Source organism: Sitophilus oryzae, unplaced genomic scaffold, assembly GCF_002938485.1.
Source record: "Sitophilus oryzae breed Bouriz unplaced genomic scaffold, Soryzae_2.0 scaffold_1177_pilon_pilon, whole genome shotgun sequence".
Classification (NCBI taxonomy): Eukaryota; Metazoa; Arthropoda; class Insecta; order Coleoptera; family Curculionidae; genus Sitophilus; species Sitophilus oryzae.
This window is the reverse complement of record NW_022145812.1, coordinates 2,688,511-2,708,891: the sequence shown is the minus strand read 5'-3', so window position 1 is coordinate 2,708,891 and position 20,381 is coordinate 2,688,511. Positions and strand designations below refer to the sequence as shown.

The 20,381-nt window shown below is 34.7% G+C and overlaps 3 protein-coding genes across 6 annotated transcripts in view; 1 reads left to right on the top strand and 2 right to left on the bottom strand.

Annotated features, from left to right (window-relative positions):
• The window catches only part of LOC115890029 (protein nervous wreck), a 110,806-nt gene that overhangs the window by 6,323 nt on the left and 84,102 nt on the right, over positions 1 to 20,381 (bottom strand). For all 4 annotated transcript variants that reach the window (XM_030910139.1, XM_030910148.1, XM_030910161.1 and 1 more), the window contains exons 12-16: positions 16,910 to 17,088; positions 14,223 to 14,486; positions 4,754 to 4,946; positions 4,523 to 4,698; positions 2,019 to 2,208 (exon numbers count right to left, since the gene is read on the bottom strand). In XM_030910139.1, the coding sequence (XP_030765999.1) occupies positions 2,019 to 2,208; positions 4,523 to 4,698; positions 4,754 to 4,946; positions 14,223 to 14,486; positions 16,910 to 17,088 (1,002 nt within the window). The remainder of the gene's footprint in view (positions 1 to 2,018; positions 2,209 to 4,522; positions 4,699 to 4,753; positions 4,947 to 14,222; positions 14,487 to 16,909; positions 17,089 to 20,381) is intronic.
• LOC115890062 (transcription factor Adf-1-like) lies at positions 8,026 to 11,038 on the top strand. The gene is made up of 2 exons (XM_030910187.1): positions 8,026 to 8,511; positions 9,797 to 11,038. Exons 1-2 carry the CDS (start codon positions 8,379 to 8,381, stop codon positions 10,681 to 10,683), a joined length of 1,020 nt encoding a protein of 339 aa, XP_030766047.1. The 5' UTR covers positions 8,026 to 8,378; the 3' UTR covers positions 10,684 to 11,038.
• On the bottom strand, positions 8,558 to 11,278 carry LOC115890055 (protein ALP1-like). The gene is made up of 2 exons (XM_030910175.1): positions 11,034 to 11,278; positions 8,558 to 9,495 (listed from the first exon to the last, which is right to left on the bottom strand). The coding sequence occupies exons 1-2, from the start codon at positions 11,252 to 11,254 to the stop codon at positions 8,574 to 8,576; spliced, it is 1,143 nt and encodes a 380-aa protein (XP_030766035.1). The 5' UTR covers positions 11,255 to 11,278; the 3' UTR covers positions 8,558 to 8,573.

Here is a 20,381-nt window from a genome sequence, read left to right as displayed (position 1 = left end):
TATGTTATAGAAGAATGTCTCAAAAGTTCAGACGTTTATATCGACATTATTCTGAGTATTGATTCTTTATCGAGTTTTTTACAGGATCGATCTTATAAGCTTGGTGCTTTCCACGCCGTTGCTGCCACCATCGGAAAATATCGTAAACAACTAGTAGATACAACTACATACATACATAGGTTTAAATAGCTAATATAATAGAAAAATGTATTATTTAATTATTCTAAAAGTGTTAGGAAGTATAATTTGTGAAAATTCTAAAAATGAAAAGGTAAATATTTTGATATCTGCTAAAGGTCTAAACTTGTATTATAATTTATTATTCCAGTTAAAAAACTTTTTAGATGAGTTCAACTACGGTAGCCAGCATAGTTTTATTCACCGTTTTTGCTAGTGGGGCATAATTGGAGCTATTTTGGCTATAACGAAATTTTTTTTAAGCGCCTTTAAAGGCACATAATTATAATCTTAGAAGATGTTCATAAAACATTTAATCTAGTAAAAAAAAGTATACCATTAGTATTGCAAATTATATTTTATCCTCTCATAGTAATTTAATTTTTTGATTATGTAACGAGCACTTTGTTTACTCACTTATTTCGTCGAACTGCTTGAATCCGTTTATTATCCATTTTTGCTTTTGATCAAATCGGTGTGAAGAACTATGAACCTATAAAATGTTGTTTCGGGATAGTCGAATATTCGGGAAAGTTGAGTTATTGAATGTTATTGCACCCAACAACGCCATAATTACGTACTACTTTACGACTTAACATTTTTTAGTCAATTTTATTAACATTTAAAATTGTCACAACATAACACGACGCCTAGTTCTAATTCTTTTTCACTTATTTTTTACTACCCGAAACAGCGTTACATTACACAAACCTCGTATAGTAAACGCCACGAATGTTTGGGAGTGGTTCATCGGTCGCTTTGAATAAGAAGACTAAGGAAGGAGCATAATGCTATCCATGTATTCATGCATGGTGGGCGGAAAAGCCACCATAAAAGCTCTCTAGGGTGGGGATCCTTGACAGTTCTGTTTGACGATTCATTTGACACATTTGAATTTGATTTGAAATTTTGTGGATTTGTCAGTCTTTACGGAGCTTATTTTATGTTATTTATTATTTATTCTACTACTGATAGTTGTATAAAGGTAGTAAATCTAGATGGAAATTGTGGCAGAACTTAAATTAACAGTGACACTATCGCGATTTATCGAAAAGACTCTAAAATAGTTGGTTGTGTAGCGTGCGGTAGATCTCGGCAAAAATTGAGTGAAATAATGGAACACCTTTTCGCTAGTAAGTGACTATATAATATACATACGTGTAGTAAACCGATCATTTATGAAATTCACTTAAATTAACTAAATTATATATTTTTCTTTCATTTTAGCTTTTATTTATAACTTGTCAAAGATTAGACGTCAAAGAATTTAGATACGTTAATTTGACTTACCTGCTTCAGTAGCATATCAGATGTTTGTGTTAATAAATACTTATAACTTATCTATTTTTATTAGAATTATATATTTTTATAACAATTTTAATAACTACCAACATTTATTCACAACGTAAAATAAAACAACAAATTATTGAGTCTACCACACGTCTACCCTACATCATAGTTTTACATTTTTTAAATAAAATTAGGACGACACTGATAAACCGGAATTTAAGTCGGCCATATTTGAGGCCCATCGCGGTGTACCTAAGATTTTTGATATGCTCCTTCCTTAGTCTTCTTATTCAAATATACTTAAATATTACTACAAAACTACGATTTCAATATTATTTTAATGCGATCAACCTGACGACCCGGCGGCGCGGGCGGCATGAAATAGGTACTGATAATTTCTGATTTTTGCCGTTGAAGCGCTGCGGTCGGAATTTGTTGAAATCAACTGAAATGCACCAAGCCTATGGGAAATGATCTTCACCTGTACACATTATCGATTTTATTGGAAGTATCGTGCATCCCTAATGCTTCTAGAGGTTATATATACGTACTTGGTATCGTTGGAACATCATCGCCTTGAAATTGGGTTCCGTATTGTTCGTGTTGGTCCCGAGTTAATGCCATAGAAAAATTATTTCCCGACCCTTCTACTTCGGTACCTTTCTTTTCTTCTTTACTTTCTGGAGGGGGTGTAACTTCTTCTGTTTTGAGAACAGGGGCCGGTTCTTGAGGAACATCACTCTAAATAAATTAAATATTAGTATTTTTGACACAGCCATGGCATATCTCGGAAAATATGACACACGAAAAAATACCCTATATAGAAAATTGAAGCCCAGAAAATTCTCTACAAAATTGTCTAAATACATTTTTTTCAAAAGTCTAAACTTTTAAGAGTTACAGGGTGATGACAAAATTAAACTTATTATTATTTATTAAAATGACAAAATTAACACTATTTCTCATATTGTATTTACGCATTTAAAATCCAATTAAAGTCTAAATTTAATCTTTAATATTAATAACGGTAATATTAAGGGGTCCTGATGTTATCTTGCAAGTCTTCATTGCATCTTGACTTTTTGTCTTCCATTGGAGAGCACTAGTGCACACACGACTTCACAGTAACTAAAAATTAAAGATTAATGCATGCCTGCGTGTGGTGTATTTTTTTACGGTAAAAACTCCCCCCAACACCTCGAGCTCATCGTCTATCTTCGGGAACTTTTAACACGTATCAACCCAAGTCTAGACCCAAAACATTTTAAGTTCCTTTAGGTTATATATTCTCAAGGTTAGTTATATAAAGGTTTAATAAATGTCTCATTGGTATCTTACAGTGTATTGATTTATATAAGTGTAGCGTTGGTTACTTATCACTAACAGTAACCTTGAAATGTTGTTTATCACTTTCCTTATAACACTACAGGTTCTTGTTACTAAAGGTTTCATAGTAAGGTTTTATAAAGGTGTTCACATCTATTTTATATAACTTCTGGTATTAGGTGTTATAAAGGGACTCAAGATATACACTATATAATTAAAGGTGTTATTGAGAACCATTATGTAACCAATAATACTACAAGTTATATAATTGTTCCCTCAAATCGTTTTTTGCACCTTTCAAATGTTTGCATGCTTTATATAACTTGTAGTTACCGAATATCAAACCTAATGACATGACCTCAAATTTTTAATATAATCAAAACAAATAATATATTAGCAAGCAAGCAATTCGGTATTATAATGAATAATAAAAAAATAAATTGGATAAAACACAAAAATACATCTATGTTCAAAAGAAAGGTTCTTCAGAATTTAAAAAAAATAGGAATGATCCAAACCTCATTCAAACTACATCTACCAATATTGAAAGCCAACATGCAAATTTACCATCCACAAGCAGAGATCAGGATCAACCTGAGATATTTCCAACAGAAAGTTGCCAAAACGATCAGGAACGTGTGGTAAGGACAACCCAAACTCATTTACGCAACCTTAAGTAACCAAATTTATATAATGGTTGATGAGTATGTTATAGATCCTAAAGTAATATATAGCACTTTAAATATAATGGACGCCATTATTATTGATGTCTTCATTTTTACCTACAATGAGTATTTCTAAGATAACGTTAAAAACTGGTACAAAACTATATTTTGACCAGTTTCCAGTTATTTCTATGTATTAAAAAAGTCGTATGTTCTAATATTTATATTAATAAATTTGACTTTCATTACAAAAATGTTACCATATTTTTTTTGTTTATAAAAAATCTATTAAATAATTCCGCTTTTGGGGGCGCATGTGTTTTTTGGAGGTAAAATTGATTTTCACACAGTAAATTTAATATCGCATATGTATATAGTACTCTGGCTAGGCACAATAGATTTTATTAAACCAGTAATTTCTATAAAGTCATTTGCATAACGCAAACGCTTTTGTAGGCTATGACAGGGATGGCATCATTTTGTCTCTTTTGTGTCTGGTCTGGATTATCTGCGTAGGACAATTTTTATGTTAAAAAAAGAGGCAAATATTAAAGTAGTTAGTCAGAAAGAAACAAGTTTATTTTCAAAAAACGCGCATGCGCGATATTTCTATGGAGGTCTGGGAACCTTCTTAACACCACTATATAACTATTATATACCCTTTTTCAGTATTATAGCGGCAACTCGATAGGATATATATAGGTGTTGAGATAGTTTTCAGGACTTTGGTGGCACACCTTGAGTGTTAAGGGTTACCATAGGAACAGTTATAAAATGGCCCGTTTAGGGCATATAAGTGTTATATAATCGTTACCAATAACTCACGACAACCATTGTAGATGCGTTTAGGTTGTATAATATGGCGTTGGGAAGTTTTCTAACACACTTATAAAACAAAAAATGCTTCTTGGGGAGGAATCGTTTAAAACTATTTTCAAAACTGTGGGAATTTTTTCCACCTATGGACCTTTTTTAACTAATTTGACTGGGGTGACAAGAAAGATAAGCGAGTAAAATAATAATTGAAATAAAAATATTCCGTAAAAAGATTTGTTAAAACTTACAGTCGGTGTATCTTCAGGTATAATATCAATCTCTTCTTTTAAAAAACTAGGAATATCTGGTGGTGTAAAAACGGGAGGTGCAGACGGGGGTGGTGTCTCGTCCCACTGATTCGTTAGTGGTTCGCCAAATTCGTCACATTCTTCCACGACTAGGGATGGAAAATTGCCTATTTGACCTAAAGATTATGAATATTAGTAGTTTCCTAGTTTTCTTTTCTTACTAATCATTACCATCTAGTTCGCCTTGCCACCATCCATCGTCAATACTGTGAGCGCATTTGCTGAGTACTTTAATGATTTGCCCTTCTTCAAACGTTAATTCTTCACCTCCTTCTCCGTCATAGTCGTACAAGGCTATACAGTATGATATCGGAGCGTCGCTACCACTTGTAGTTTTTTGGATTGGCATGGATATAACTGAAACCTAGAAATAATATAAATATTAGAACAAAAGTTCTTCTTTCTCCCAACGCTTTCTGTAGCACCTTATACAGGGCCGGCGGAAGGGTAATATTGAGAAAGTGGCTCACCCCTATAACTTTTTTATTTTTTAGATGAAAAAACGAGATTTGTTATGTTAGTATATGACGTAAATTAGGCTTGATTGACGCCGCGCCGTATTCAATTGTTTTTGGTTACTCCCTGTTTCCCCGGAAATGACTAAAACTTTTGGTTTTTAAATGGCACCTTCGGTATATTTCTACTTTATTCGATAGAAAATAACATTCTGAGTAGCATGGCATATCATATGTCAACTTTTGACATCTTCGCATAAAAAAATCGTATTTTAAATTTCAACCTAGAGAGCCATGGCTGTGTTAAAAACACTAATTTTTTATAATTTAAACAAAGAGCCTTGGAAAAATAGATTTGATCGTCTAATGTTTTTCGTGTTTTGTCCTGACCGGTTAAAAGATACTCAAATCGTATTTTAACCATATCTCATTTTTTTCAAATGGAACAAAGTTAGCTCATTAGCATATTTGGAAAAAGCATTTTTTACGAATAATTTGATACCACACATTTGGTATTTCGAGTCAAATTGTTCGCCGTTAGGAACCGCATGTTGTAATGTCAAATAAACCATATGCGAAAATGTCAAAAGTTGGTATATGATATGTTTTATTCTATTCAGAGTGTCATTTTCTATCGCATAAAGTAGAAATATACCGTGGGTGTCATTGAAGTGGCTAAAAATAATTGAATACGTCAATTAATTCTAATTTATGTCGTATACTAACATACTAAATCTCGTTTTTTCATCTGAAAAATAAACAAGTTATAGGGTTAAGACACACCTGGTATATAGAGCTATAAGAAATAGAATTTCAACTTCGGCAGTCTCGTTCTGGTATAAGTGATCTTTGAAAATATTAGTATATTAGTATTTAGTTGCAAGCATTGGCATTATTTTTCAATAAGAATTTAAGAAAATTTTTCGTTCTTTTTCACAATTAATTATTTCGTGCAGAATCGGTATAATATGATCAGACAGTTTTGTCGACTTTCAAAATGAGGATCAGCCAGTGTTTGAGATGCATTTTTTTGTGATAGATTTTTCTTCGAGATGAGAAAATTCTGAGCGATTCTGCTACCATTCTCCGTACTTATATTACTACATATTCAATTCGGAACAATCAAAACCACCAAAAGATTGATATCTTTTCCCATTACTGTTAATAAATTAATTTAATTAATGAAGCAAATTTATAAGCTTTTTTCGATAATAACGATATCGGAATCCTCTTCAGCTTCTTTGCGAATGAATATTTGCCTCATATAATTTTAGAGCATATCAGCCTCATATTAATAACAAATAAAGGGTGTGGGTAGCAGAAAAAGTGCGATTTTGAGCAGCCAGTCTAAAACTGTCAATTTTGCTGACTCTTGATCCAAAACAGTTTGTTTAGAAATTTATAAAAACGAGAATTATAGAAAGAAGGGTTATTTACAAAAAGTTGTTAGCTTTTGAGTTATAAGTAAAATACCACAAACATATCAGATTTATATTTTTTTATTCTATTTTGTTTAAGATTCTTCCACGAAAATGAATTCGCAAATCCCAGTTTCAAATAGAGTATCCAAAAAACATATAGAATATAAGAAATCAAATCTATCCCAAAGCTTTCGTGCTTAGGATTTTTTGGGTATAATTTCAGTAAACTATAATAGGGTACGTCTATGATATTATGATAGTAGTGTTTATAATGTTTAGTCAGATATTATTCCCTATGTGGTCTGGTAATTGCTAATATTTTAATGTGGAAATTACCCTTCCGCCGGCCCTGACCTTATAAATATTCCTATAAAAAAAATGTACACAAAAGTACAACATTCGTGTTAAAAATAAAAGAATTTAGGACTTCCATTGTCTTTATTTATTTTGATTACTACAGCGTTTCGGTCAACAGTTTAGTTCACACCTGATAAAGATCAGTGATCCTGCTGACCGAAACGTTGCGTTAATCAAAATAAAGGCAATGGGAGTCCGAAATTCTTTTAGTTTCATAAACTAAATCTTGTTAAATTCGAATTTCTACTTTGTTCTTCGGTTTAGCTCACGGCCACACAGAAAGCGGTTTTTGCGTGAAGCGTCTGTTGCAACTAAAACAAAAAAAAGATTATATAGTAGTGGCCCGAACAAAAGCATGTAGCGTTTGGCGTGTCTCGCAAAAGATGCAAATTAAAACAAATCAGTTTGTTTTCTGTAGAGTCTTTAGCGATTTCTAAGATGAGACCCCGTCATAGGCGGACGTAATAATAAAATGAAAATAAATTAAATAGTATGCATTTTTTTTTCATTTTAGGGTAATATCTAAAAATATTTTTATAGAAAAAAATCTACTGTTTCGGAAAATTCTATTAAATTGAAAAATTTGAAGGAAATTTTGAAAAAGTGTAGTTTGAAATGTTGAAAAAAGCAATAAATCCAAGATATATAGATTTTAACGCGTAAAAAATAGTTTTTTACACGTAAAAAATATATTTTTTTGCTTAAAAAATGTTTTTTTATCGGAAACAAATAGTTTTTTTCGCGTAAAAAATAGTTTATTACGTGTAACAAATAGTTTTTTACACGTAAAAATATTTTTTTTGTGTAAAAGAAGTTTTTTATCATGAACAAATAGTTTTTTTCCCGTAAAAAAATTGTTTTTTACGTGTAACAAATAGTTTTTTACACGTAAAAAATAGCTTTTTATGTGTAACAAAGAGTTTTATGCGCGTAAAAATAGTTTTTTACGTGTAACAAATGGTTTTTTTACACGTAATAACTTGATTCACTTTTACAAAATTTGTATTAAAATATCAATATTTTTTATAAACACGTGGACTGCTTACAAATACACGTCGCGTCACTACGTATTTCTAAGCCGTTACCACGTTTCGTTACAACTAACTCGTGTGTCAGGGCCAGGGCCATCTCACTAGCTCGTATGTCGCGGCCTTGAATTTTTACTTCCGGCGCGCCTAAAGAAGCTTCACTCCAACAAGTCTCATAAAGCTTGTCGCCCACTTGGCCGTCACGTCCCGTCCCGTTCCGGCCCGTCAAAATACGGATAGGATTAAAACCATGCAAATGAATAGACTATCGCACATTAGCCCGTCACGGCACGGAACGGCGAGTCCGTCGACGGAACAGATTCCAGCTCTCCGACTCTCCCCGTCAAATGACGGCCCGTGCCGGGACGGGCCGGGACGGGCCGGCCAAGTGTGCGTGAAGCCGGCCGTCGCCGGCCGGCGCTGGCCTGCACCAACTTGTGGAAGCCTGTCGATCGCATATACATATGTTTTGCAATTATTTCGGCAGTTGTTGTTGTTGAGTCCGAGAAAGCAGTCCTAAGAAAAAAAATTAAAAATGGACGATGAAAAATTAATTTGTTTAGTACAAAAATATAGGGAAATTTATGATATAACTGATAGTGCTTATCATAACCAGCAACAAAAGGACAACATATGGGAGGAAATCGCTGGAGAAATAAACAGACCCGGTATGTATTTATTTTATTATTTATAAATATATCATATATTTTTTATATATATTCAGCCAAAATCACATTTCAAGGTTTTTTCTTTTGCCTTTTCTTACTATTGCTGTTTGCCATGACACCGACCCGGTCCCATTAAAATAATTTTTAAATTTATTTCTAATCTCTATTGCAACTGTAGTTGAAGATCCGCCTATTCCCGATATATCTCTTAATCCTTGGGGGGATTGGTTATCTTCGTCAGCTTCAGTCCAATGACATGTATCATTTCGAAGAAAATTATGTAAACAACATGTAGCAAGTACAACTTTATCTAGGTGCTCAGGGATAATTTGAAGACGCCTCTGGTAAATACGAAATCTCTTTGTCAAAATTCCAAAAGCATTTTCGGAAACTCGCCTAGCTCTACTAAGTCTATAATTATATATTTTAACGTCCTCGTTATTAAGTATTTCGTTACCTGGATATGGACGCATTACATGTTTTTGCAAAGGAAAAGCCTCATCTCCAACGAAGACGTGGGGCATAATTTCATTAGTGCCAGGTAAAGACTTGTCCTGAGGTAAATCTAAAGTATTTTTCAACAATTTCTTTCCGATTGCTGAATTTGCAAATATTCCCCCATCGCTATTTCGTCCATAGGCGCCGACATCAATAGCAATGAATTTACAATGAGCATCTACAAATGCAAGTAAAACAATACTAAATGTTTTCTTGTAGTTAAAAAATAAGGAGCCACTATTGGGGGGTTTGTCGGTAACTACGTGCTTCCCATCGATGGCAGCAACGCAGTTTGGAAAATTCCACATCTTATTGAACACCCTTTCACTATTTATCCAAGTTTCCTTTGAAGGAGAAGGTATTACCAGTGGTCCCAAATTTTTCCATATTGCATCGCAACATCCATAAACAATTTTACGAACTGTTGTTTCTCCAAGTCGGTAGCTAAACGCAATTGTTCGGAATGTGTCTCCCGTAGCAAAAAACCTAAAAAAAGTAATGAAATAGTTACCAAACCAGTTGAACCAGTTGAAATATTTTAAAATATCATAACTTTTATACCAAGACTGCTATCACGCCCTTTTCATATTTAAGTTTGTAAATAAATACTAGAAATTTCGTAATAAGCTCCAATTGTTAAATTTTTTTAATGTAATGGAGTTTCCTGTCAATAAATAAATGAAATAAAATAAAAACTTGGTCAGACCTTTCTCAGAAATATTTCAAAATAAAATTGACTCTCCTCTCTTTCTAGTACCATTTTTTTTTGTTTTTTTTTTTATTATAGTTACCGAATGCAAGAAAAGATGGAGCACGTTAAGAGATACCTATCGAAAATCTCTTAGGTCTCAGAGAACTAAAAGTGGTGAAGGAGCAAAAAAAAAAAAGATTTGGCGATATGACAAACACATGTCTTTTTTGCGATGTTTTTTAGTAGACAGACAGCAAATTAGTAATGTTGAGCAGTGTGATTCATCAGAAGATGAAACACAGGAGCGGGAAGAAGACAGTAATGTCACAGATGATGTTAGCAGTCCCAGCAGTATTCCAAAAGGTCCTTCTACATCCAAACCTTGCAGTTCTGCCTCTAACACATCTCAAACATCAACTCATAAAGGGTCAAAACAGGCAAAAAAAACACTTTCATCAGCAGAAGTGCTTCATGATTATTTAAAAGAAAAAAACAGTCAAAAAAAAACACCACTAGAAAGACAGAACGCTTCAGATGCTATATCAAAATTTTTTGATTGTATGGCAGAAACAGTTAAAACATTGTCTCCTCAGTTACAAATTGAAGTCAAATCAAAAGTTTTTGCAATAGTTAGTGATGCAGAAATAAAAAATCTAAATTTTAGCCCGATAAGTCCAACCACCAGCCAAAAAGTTACTTTAATTTCTAATCAACCACCTCGATCTACAAATGTTCCTCAACAAAATAGGGTCACAATGCCACAACCACATTTTCACCAGCAACAGCAGCATCAGTTGCCATATCCGCAGCCTCAAACACAGCACTCACCAGCCATATCACCAAAGCCCTTTTCACAATCACAATCACTCTTATCATCATATTCTCAGCAACACATACCATTTGCTTCTGTTCTACAACCTACCACCAGTTTCACCGAACATTTTGATGACAATAACGATGATAATGATCTTACACAGATCTAGAATGCTATTTCGTATTCTATAGTCGGTGGTGTTAGTGACATTAAACACCAAAATATTTCACTTCCGGATACCAGCACCAAATTTTGTTAAAAACAGTTTTTACACATATAAGAGATTGAAAAAACTATCCGAAGACTGGGGGTAAGTCTCCTGTATTTTGGGTGGTTGTAAATATTTTTACACAAACGCCACGGACTATTATGCTTTATATTTAGAACAATTAATATTATTTGTTGGTAATTATCAAAGAATGTTTTTTTATTTCGTTTTTTTTAAGAAAAGAATATTACTTTTGTGCTTTGACATTTATAATAAACATTAATAAGCTAAAATACCGATTTATTACTTACCTTAATGCTACGGCAAGCCTTTCTTCTTTCGATATTGCTCTTCGAAATGAGGAATTTTGAAATGATAAATCAGGCTCTAAAATATCAAGCAGTTCTAGGAATTTATTATGCGACATTCTAAAATATTGAAAAAATTTCTTTTCATCTTCTTTTAAATCGTTAAATAAATGATGGAATTCTCCGAGTTCAGCCCTCTTTTGATTAATGGGATGGACCCACATCTTTCTCTTTATCTTCTTTTTATTTTCTTCTTCTTCTGCCAAAAATGCGGCCGCTACAATAACTTCTTATCATGTAACAAATGGTTTTTTTACACGTAATAACTTGATTCACTTTTACAAAATTTGTATTAAAATATCAATATTTTTTATAAACACGTGGACTGCTTACAAATACACGTCGCGTCACTACGTATTTCTAAGCCGTTACCACGTTTCGTTACAACTAACTCGTGTGTCAGGGCCAGGGCCATCTCACTAGCTCGTATGTCGCGGCCTTGAATTTTTACTTCCGGCGCGCCTAAAGAAGCTTCACTCCAACAAGTCTCATAAGTCATGTCCTAAAATTGCGTTAGCAACTAGTAATATTTACTATTCTATTATATAATTATAATTATGATTATTTATTATTTTATATTATAATTATAACAAGTAACCACAACACGACAACATAAAAAAACTATAGACATATAAACTAAAATTCGTAAAATAAATGGCAAATAATAATTATTATTTTTACACACGCCACTGGCACTAGTCATGGGTAACGCAGCGCTGCGCGGCCCAATTGCGTTGATACACTTTATTGCGCTACTGATTCGATACCTTGTGTAAAATGTATATGACGCAAAGCGCAGTTGTCAGGTTAGCGTTGGCATCCCTGACAAGACGTTAGTAGTTGGTTTTCCGTTATTGCGTTGCATTCATTGAACTAAATACAAAATACACGAGCGTCGGTCGGTCATTCAGTGAAGTGAACTGCATAAATGCGCTATTGCCGATAGTGTATTACTGTATCAATGAATAGAATATGGAACAGTGGTCGCGTAGCTCACACGCGACCACGGTTTCATGATAATCTAGGCCTAGGCTTTAAGATATCAATATTCGTAGTTCCTGTGTGGGGACTGGGGTGGTGGTGGGTTTGCTTCTCCATGCTTTTTAAAAAAAAAGAAAGAAAAAGAACGAATTCTTTTTATTAGGTATAACAAACATATAACATAAAATTATTTTTAACATATAACATATAATTTATAAATCAGTTTAAGTGAAAATTTTCAGTTCGTTCAGAACGAAAGAATGCTACTAATAGTACTATACTAATTAGTAATATTCGTATTCGTCCATAAGAGGTTATGTTTTATGTTCATTTGTAATTCGGCTACCACAGATATAATATAAAATACTACTAATTTTTATCTCGATATATCGAAAAAGATAATTCGAATTAGTTAGTTTTAATTTACTATCGAATTAGTCGTATTATTTAATTCGAATTTTCCCAACACTAGTTTTGGCTCTGTACTCTGTACTGTATCATCATAGCGCAATTGAGTTAACGCACTGCGCTGATACAAGGAGGTGCGCCAACGTTATAGTATCAGCGCAATAAATTTCAGTGCGTTACCCATGACTAACTGGCACTAGCAGAAGATTGTGTTTGTCGCCGAATATATGCCCGGGCCAGTCCACAATTCAATCCCAGCATCTTTTATCTTCGTCTCTTCAACGCTAACCGCGCCGATCTCGCCTATCTCTTTCTCACAGGATTGACTGTTGAACGGGTCGAGAATCCACGAGCTTGCGACGTTAACTAATTGACTTATTGATAGAAACTGCAGACCTGCCGCGTCTTTTGCGTGTTTTTAATGGACACAAATCGAAAAAAACGCTTCAAACGGTAAAATCGCAAAAAGCGCTTGAGACGCCAAAAACGCAAAACGCTAAAAACGCTTTCTGTGTGGCCGTGGGCTTAATCAAAATAAATAAAGACAATGGAAGTTCGAAATTCTTTTAGTTTCATAAATTCAATCTTGTTAAATTCGAATTTCTACTTCGTTCTTCGGTTTGTTGCCAAAATTGATGATGACAGAAAGAACAGAAGCAGAAGAGTCTACAGAAAGAACAGAAGCAAGAGAAATGAGAGAAACAAGTGAGGAGTGAGGAAGATGGATGAAGAAAATGGAAGAGGCAATTAAAGGGAGATAAGGTGACACTCAAAACTTGTAAGAATAAATAATGTCAACACAACATACGGTAATCACGAAATATTTTCCGATGCACATCATCAATTATATCGAAATTGAGACTAAAGCCTTACAAACCTGACTAAATGAAATTTTGGAAAAATGTTTAAATTTGTTGTATAATTTAAGATACCGAGCAGCTCTCCATTTCACTTTATAGAGCAAATGATTGTAACAGATATTTTATTCAGATTAAAGCTGCAAAAATTAGTTTAAAGCGATTTTTATTATCTCATGGTCACATTGCGCCGCGATCAGCAACGTTGACGTTTATTATTTGACAATTATCATAATGTCAGTCATTATTTTGTACCGCATGATCGAATAAAAACGACGTCAGCTATGGCTATGAAATGAAAATCGCTGTCATTTTATATGTAAAATTATATGGGATGTCATCGATCGTCATTTCCAAGCCAACTGGACGCCATTTTTTTTCGATCATACGGTATAATATCGTGTTGTTGTTGAATCTTTGGAAGTAATTCTCGTTTTTTGCTGATTTACATAGTTTTTTTTAAATTGTACTTTTAAGCACGAACAGTTCTTTTAAGAACTAAATTTTCGAGTTTTGTATTGCATTTCTTGAAATTGTACAGCATTTGAACAGTCGAAGCAAAGAGCTTGCAGCTGTCCTGAAAAACTATTTTGAATGAGAACTTGACAATAAAGATCCTTTATTACCCTTGACTGCAGTCAGAGAAGTAAGTTTGTTAGTGACTACTGTTAATAAATTAATTAATTACTAAAATAAAAATGAAACGGAAAAATCTTTAAAAAATGATATAATAAATACATTGTTTTCAAATTTTACATTAAGATTCATCTCATAAATCCATCACAATCTGGCAGCGCTGTCGCCATCGTTTGTCACTCAAAGTTGATCACGTGCATCGGAAATTGTTTTGCGATTACTTTATTTAGTTTTACATCAAACAACTTACTTGTTCCGGGGATTGAGTTGTTTCAGTCTGAGGTTGATTTTCTTCCTCGTTATCCACGGTATAATCTACAGAGGAGAAGGATATTTGCGTTTGGAGACCAGGGGTAGTAGCTGACTGTTCTCTTTCGATATCCAAATAGTTATGTGGCACATATCCTTCTTCTCCCCGGTAGTTTCTCGCTCTGAGCCAACCGTCCCCATCTCCTTCTCCAACAACTTCCAGCTGCTCGTTTTCTACAATCGTTAACTCGTCAGGATTTTGTGCCTAGAAATTAATTACATTATAATTTCAATTACGGATGATATTGATGAATTCAAAATCTCTTGAATATTCAAATTTCTGTAGAAATAGTCATAATTTATATCCATCTTAAACAAAGCCATCTTCTACGATAGTCAAGCACAACTAAGAGTGATCAACTCAGTAACCATCAGTTCGAAGTTGGTCAAAGAATGCCTAGAGAAGCTGAGTAAATTAGGCAAAGGAAATAAAACCCTCATTCTCTGGGTACCGGTCCACCAAGGAATAAAATGGAATAAAAAACCAAACCAGCTAGCTAGTAAAGGAACGAACACTCCACTAACTCGACCAGAACCGTTCTGCTTCCCAAGTGGAAATCAACTTAAAGCAGAACTTAAGAACCTGGAAGTCTCCATTTGTAACTTGGAATGTGACTTTCCAACGGTCTAAGACACTTTAAGAAATTTCTCACGACTTACGACCGGGAAAAATCAAGGGTTTTTTCTTGATTTAAGTAAGAAAAATCTTCGGATTGTCAGAGGACACTGTCTCCTCAATGAACAGAACTTATGATCAAGAAAAATCAAAGGTTTTCCTTGATTTAAGTAAAAACAATCTTCGGATTGTCACGGGGTTTCTAACAGGACACTGTCTCCTCAACGAACACCTCAGTAGGTTGAAACTGAGAAACAACGGCGAATGCAGATTTTGTGGGGAAAATGGGGAAACACCAGAACACCTTATCACTGAGTGCGCGGAGACGACGACCATTCGTGCCATGAACCTTAGTACGCCTGATGTCGAGGATGGAGAGCTGGTCTCTGTGGAGCTGTCTCAGATACTGGCTTTTGTTAAAGCCCTGAGACTGTATGATGAGTTATAACTCGTTATAACTCAAGAAAGAGGAACACACAATAGATCTATAAGGTTGCGGTGATTAACTCCCCTTCTAAACATTCTACATTCTACATTCCTCTATGAACACGCTAAGAAACAGCTAAGAAACAACAACGAATGCAGATTCTGTGGGGAAAATGAAGAAACACCGGAACACCTTATCACTGAGTGCATCCGCATCGAGACGACAACCATTCGTGCCATAAACTTTGGTACGATTGATATCGGTGATGGCTAACTATCGTCTGTAAAACCGTCTCAGATACTGGCTTTTGTCAATGACGTATGATGAGTTATAACTCAAGAAAGGAGGACACAATAGATCTATAAGGTGGCGGTGATTAATTCTCCCCCTTCCATTCAATCTACATACAATGCATCAATTTCATCTACAACAACCTTTTTTCGAGTAGAAATTATTAAAATCGGAAAATGGTCTATTCCATCCAAAATCTAGAAGAATCGTTACTGGTATTGTAACAAACCAAAGACAGACCTATGGCCTACCGCGGTTCAGAAGTAAGTGTGTCTGCAGCTGTTCAAGCATACTGAGTTCTATCTCTATTCGGTATGGTCGCTTTATTTATTTAAATAAAAATATTCATTTATCAAATTAAAGCGACCATCGAGTCGCCACCTCAAAGAAAGCAATTTCAAACCAACCTAAGTATATTTGCCTACTCAAATAGTGCCATTCCGGATTTGGCTATATAAATAAAAATAAAAAAGTGTTTGTTTTTTAGATTTTTCTCTGAGTGGCGAAACGCAAAACACGCAAAGCACACAGCCTTTTGACATAGATTAGGAATGCCGAGAGCAGCATTGTCCTGGCTGCGTCAAGACGGGGCCACTCTGTGCTGGGTGCCAGGCCACAGCAATGTGGAGGGCAACCAGGAATCGGAATCGCCAAAGACAGCAGGGGAGAGGCCGTGGCATACGACCCACCACTTGTGACGATCAACACACTGAAGGAAGCTATAGGAACTACCATCAAGGCCAAGCAGCAATAGACGTGGTAACACCGTGAGAGCTGCAGTACAGCTCGACGACTGTTGCCAGTGGTAGATAGCAAAAAGACAAAACAACTACTAGAGCACAAAAAGAACCTAGTACGCATAAAATTGTAGGAGCCATCACTGGAAACTGCCCCACGGGGGTAAACCTCGTGAGATAGAAGATTTCCAACGATGACTACTGCAGAGAATGCGGAGACGAAGAAGAAATCATAGAGCACCTACTGTGCCACTGTCCGGCACTGGTATGCCGACTCTTTAAACCTTTAGGAAAAGGTTGTTTGGAGAAACTAGAGGAAGCAGCAGAAGCCAATATCAGCGACATCGGGAACTTTGCAAAGAGCTGGAATTGCTTTAACGCAAAGAAAGGATGAGATGAAGGTTTGGTAATTAATACAGGGGTATTGTACGGGCCCAAGGCCTCCGAGTGAGGGATCAAATATGATCACAAACCCCAGCAACCTAACCTAACCTAACCTTTGGCAGAAATGAATTGTATAGATATTATTTGCAAACACTAAACTGTTTATTACTTACAGTGTACGAATATAAAGCGGTACATTTTAATAAAGGTCCGCTAGGTTGCGTCACTTCCGCCATGTAGTCGTCTGTGGTAGTTCCCATGGCTTCCTCTTCCGCTCCCCAGTCAACTTGAGTTGGATCGTCCCATCCCGCGGTTAACTGTTCTATCCTTTGCCTTTCTTGTTCTAAAACAGCTATAAAAATGGGAGATATACAACTTAAAAAAGTACATATTTTGAGTAACTAACATTAAGCAACAAGTATGTGTTTTTTGTGGGGATTTGTCTTATTATTTTCTTTAACCAACACTTGTAGGAATTTGAATAGAATTTATGTGTGAAATAACGGAAGTTGTATTCTAAAGAAATGTCATTGCCATCGAGAATAATACAAGACAAAATGGTTCTCACGTCATCGCCGAAGGCGTTCAGTAACAGTTCAGTACCAAAAATTTCCGTGTGACTCGTTGTTTACTCGTTATTATGCAAATAAGTGTTAAAATAATGTAGAATAAGTTAAGTGTTATTGATATTCTATTATAATTAATTAATTGTGTATCTGACCAAAGGAAACCAGCTCTATAAGCCTACACATCAAATGAAACTATCGCACTACTAAATAATAGTGGCATTTATCTAAACATCATAAAATATCACGAATACATTCTAGTGTAGGCGTTGTGTGGTCTGGTAAGATATGTAGTGTGGTGACAATTTAGCTCAACGCTTTTAAATGCCAGCAGGTATCCTGATATCCAACTTGCAACAAAAAGTGTTCTAGCACGTTCAACCACAAAAACAATTTTTTAGGTGTTTAAGTGTTTGTCCCTTTGGAAGGTTATAAGCTTTCTTGCCTTCGACCTCCACTGATTTAAGCAATAAGAATTTCTTTATAAATATTTTTTTATGGTTGAAGTAAAGCAAAGATAGAACGTATTATTGTCATCACTATTTCTATAAATATCCACTGTGTTTGTTGTGTAGTCGAGTGCCGATGATCGTAGCAATTCGACGTTGTCTGCCACAATATTGTTTTATTACTGAATAAAAAGACTAAGAAAGGAGCCGAATATTATTTTGCATATACAGGGTGTCAAAAAATAGTGTATCTAACTTTAATGGGTGATTCCACAGATAAAAATTAAACAAAAAGTTCCTATGAACATATGCCATAAAATGCTTCCCGAAGAAATTACATCCCTCGAAAAGTTAAATAGAAATAATATATTTTGTTGATTTTTAAGAACATTGGTAAACCGTTTTTCTTGAACTTTGGTACTTTTACACACATTTTAATGCCAAAGCGAATGGCGATAGTGTAAAATTCCGTAACAGCTTTGAAAGGGTACTTTCCATTAAGGTAGAGACTGGTGGTACTCCTTTTATCCTTATAGATACAGTAATTTCAACGAATGATATAAAAGCTAAAACTTTTTAACATAAAACAAGTGCTCTTCATTTAGTTCGAAAAGGTGAACGGTTTTCAAGGTATTTGCATGATGCATCGATTTTAGTATTAGTGAAATAATCAAATGTAAAAAAAATTAAATAAATTAATCTCCTGATTTCGCTAATGCTAAATTCCTTTAAACGCAAATATCTTGAAAACCATTCACTCTTTCGAACTAAAAGAGGAGCACCTTTTTTACATAAAAAAGTCCGAGCTTTTTTTCATTTATTGAAATTACTGTATCTATAAGGATAAAAGGGATTCATTTCGGTTTCGAGTAGAGTTGCGCTAATCAAAATCAGAGCGAAACCATTCGACCTAAATGTCATACAGGTATATGCACCGACGGCAGAAAGTAGTGAACAAGAAATAGAAGAATTCTACGAAGAACTGGGAATTGCCCTCAAAAACACAACAAAAGAAGAAATCAACATAATTTTGAGTGACATGAATGCCAAGATTGGACAAGGAATAGTCGAGAACGTACTGGGAAATTACGGATTGGGAGTGAGAAATGAGAAGGGAGAACGCTTAATAGAATTTTACCAGCAACAGATTTTACAATTATGAATGCCTTCTTCAAACTACCCCCCAGAAGACTATACACTTGGAAATCTCCGGCTGACTGCAACCACAGAATCGTGAGAAATCAAATTGATTTTGTGATGATAAACAGAAAATACCGCAACTCCGTCACGTCCTGTAAAACCTATCCAGGCGCAGACATACCAACAGACATAACTTGCTACTGGCTCGAATCAGACTCCGATTAAAGAAAATAGTCAAAAAAAGACCCTCGAAGCGACTTGACTTACGAAAACTCCAACAAGAAAATATACTACAACGAACTAAGGATACAATAAATAACGAACTGAGAATTATCTCCGAGGAGAGCAATCCTGAAACAGAAGTAGAAGAGCTGTGGAACAAAATAAGAACATCCATAACTTCCATAATGGAGAGGGAACTGAGGCCCGATAAGACAGCGAAAAGAAAAGAATGGATGACTGATACTATCCTGAGACTTATGGAGGAAAGAAGGCAACACCGAAACAAAGATAACCAAAAATACAAGAAAACGCATAGACAAGTCTTGAAAGCGATCAAGGAGGCTAAGGAACGATGGCTTCAGGAAAGATGTGTAGAAATCGAAATGTTACAAGCAGAACATGACAGCTTCAACCTACATAAGAAAATAAAGGCAGCAACCGGAGGCTATCGAGCGTGGGGTGGAGGAGTAATCCTAGACACGGACAATGGCATCATTCCAGAAACAGATAAAAAAACTCTCAAGATGGAGGCAGTACATGGAGGAGCTCTTCGGAAACGAAAATAGCGACGACATAACTGCAGGAACTGGCAATCTATATCCTGACATGTAATGCTTTACATTTTATTTTTTAATTTCAAATCGGCGAGTTTTATCAAAGAAACACAAGAGATAAAAAAGTTTCTAAACAAACCAAGCTATCCAAATTATTTTTTTTGCATGTGTTTGATAAGATTTTTCTTTAAATTTCGTTAACAAGAATGATAGGGGTAGTTTATTTCAACCCCTTCCACTCATTTTAAAAAAGTGAAAAAATTACCAGAAAGTGTGATTTCATAACAGTAATGCTCCCATAAAATTTCATTAGTCTATCTCTTTTCGTTTTCAAGATAAAAAATAAAAACATTATTTTTCCGCCATCTTTGTACCGCGAATCTCCCTAATGGTTGACTTTTGACCCAACGTTTATGAAGCAAACTATCCTTTATTTTAAACAAGGAATCGCCCCCTGAAGTTTTTCGCATTTGTTTTGAAACACCCTGTATATTTATAATTATTAATTTATTGTCGTTTCATAAAATATTTTGATTAAAAAAAATATGTAAAAGTTGACAACTCTGTGACGGTCAAGCTTAATCACGTGACTAAAGGTTTATTTCGTATGATATATATAATCAATTAGTAGCAAAAATTAAAAGTTTGTTAAATTTTTCAACTAATTTAAGATTACTAAAGTAAACGCCACGAATGTTTGGGAGTGATTCATCG

What these genes read in the sequence shown, in the direction of transcription:
- LOC115890062 (XM_030910187.1), top strand. Translation starts at nt 8,379, where the DNA reads ATGGACGATGAAAAATTAATTTGTTTAGTACAAAAATATAGGGAAATT. An exon ending in TGGAGAAATAAACAGACCCG is followed by an intron (nt 8,512 to 9,796) that starts GTATGTATTTAT and finishes TTTTTATTATAG; the next exon opens with TTACCGAATGCAAGAAAAGA.
- LOC115890055 (XM_030910175.1), bottom strand. Translation starts at nt 11,254, where the DNA reads ATGTGGGTCCATCCCATTAATCAAAAGAGGGCTGAACTCGGAGAATTC. An exon ending in AGGCTTGCCGTAGCATTAAG is followed by an intron (nt 9,496 to 11,033) that starts GTAAGTAATAAA and finishes TACTTTTTTTAG; the next exon opens with GTTTTTTGCTACGGGAGACA.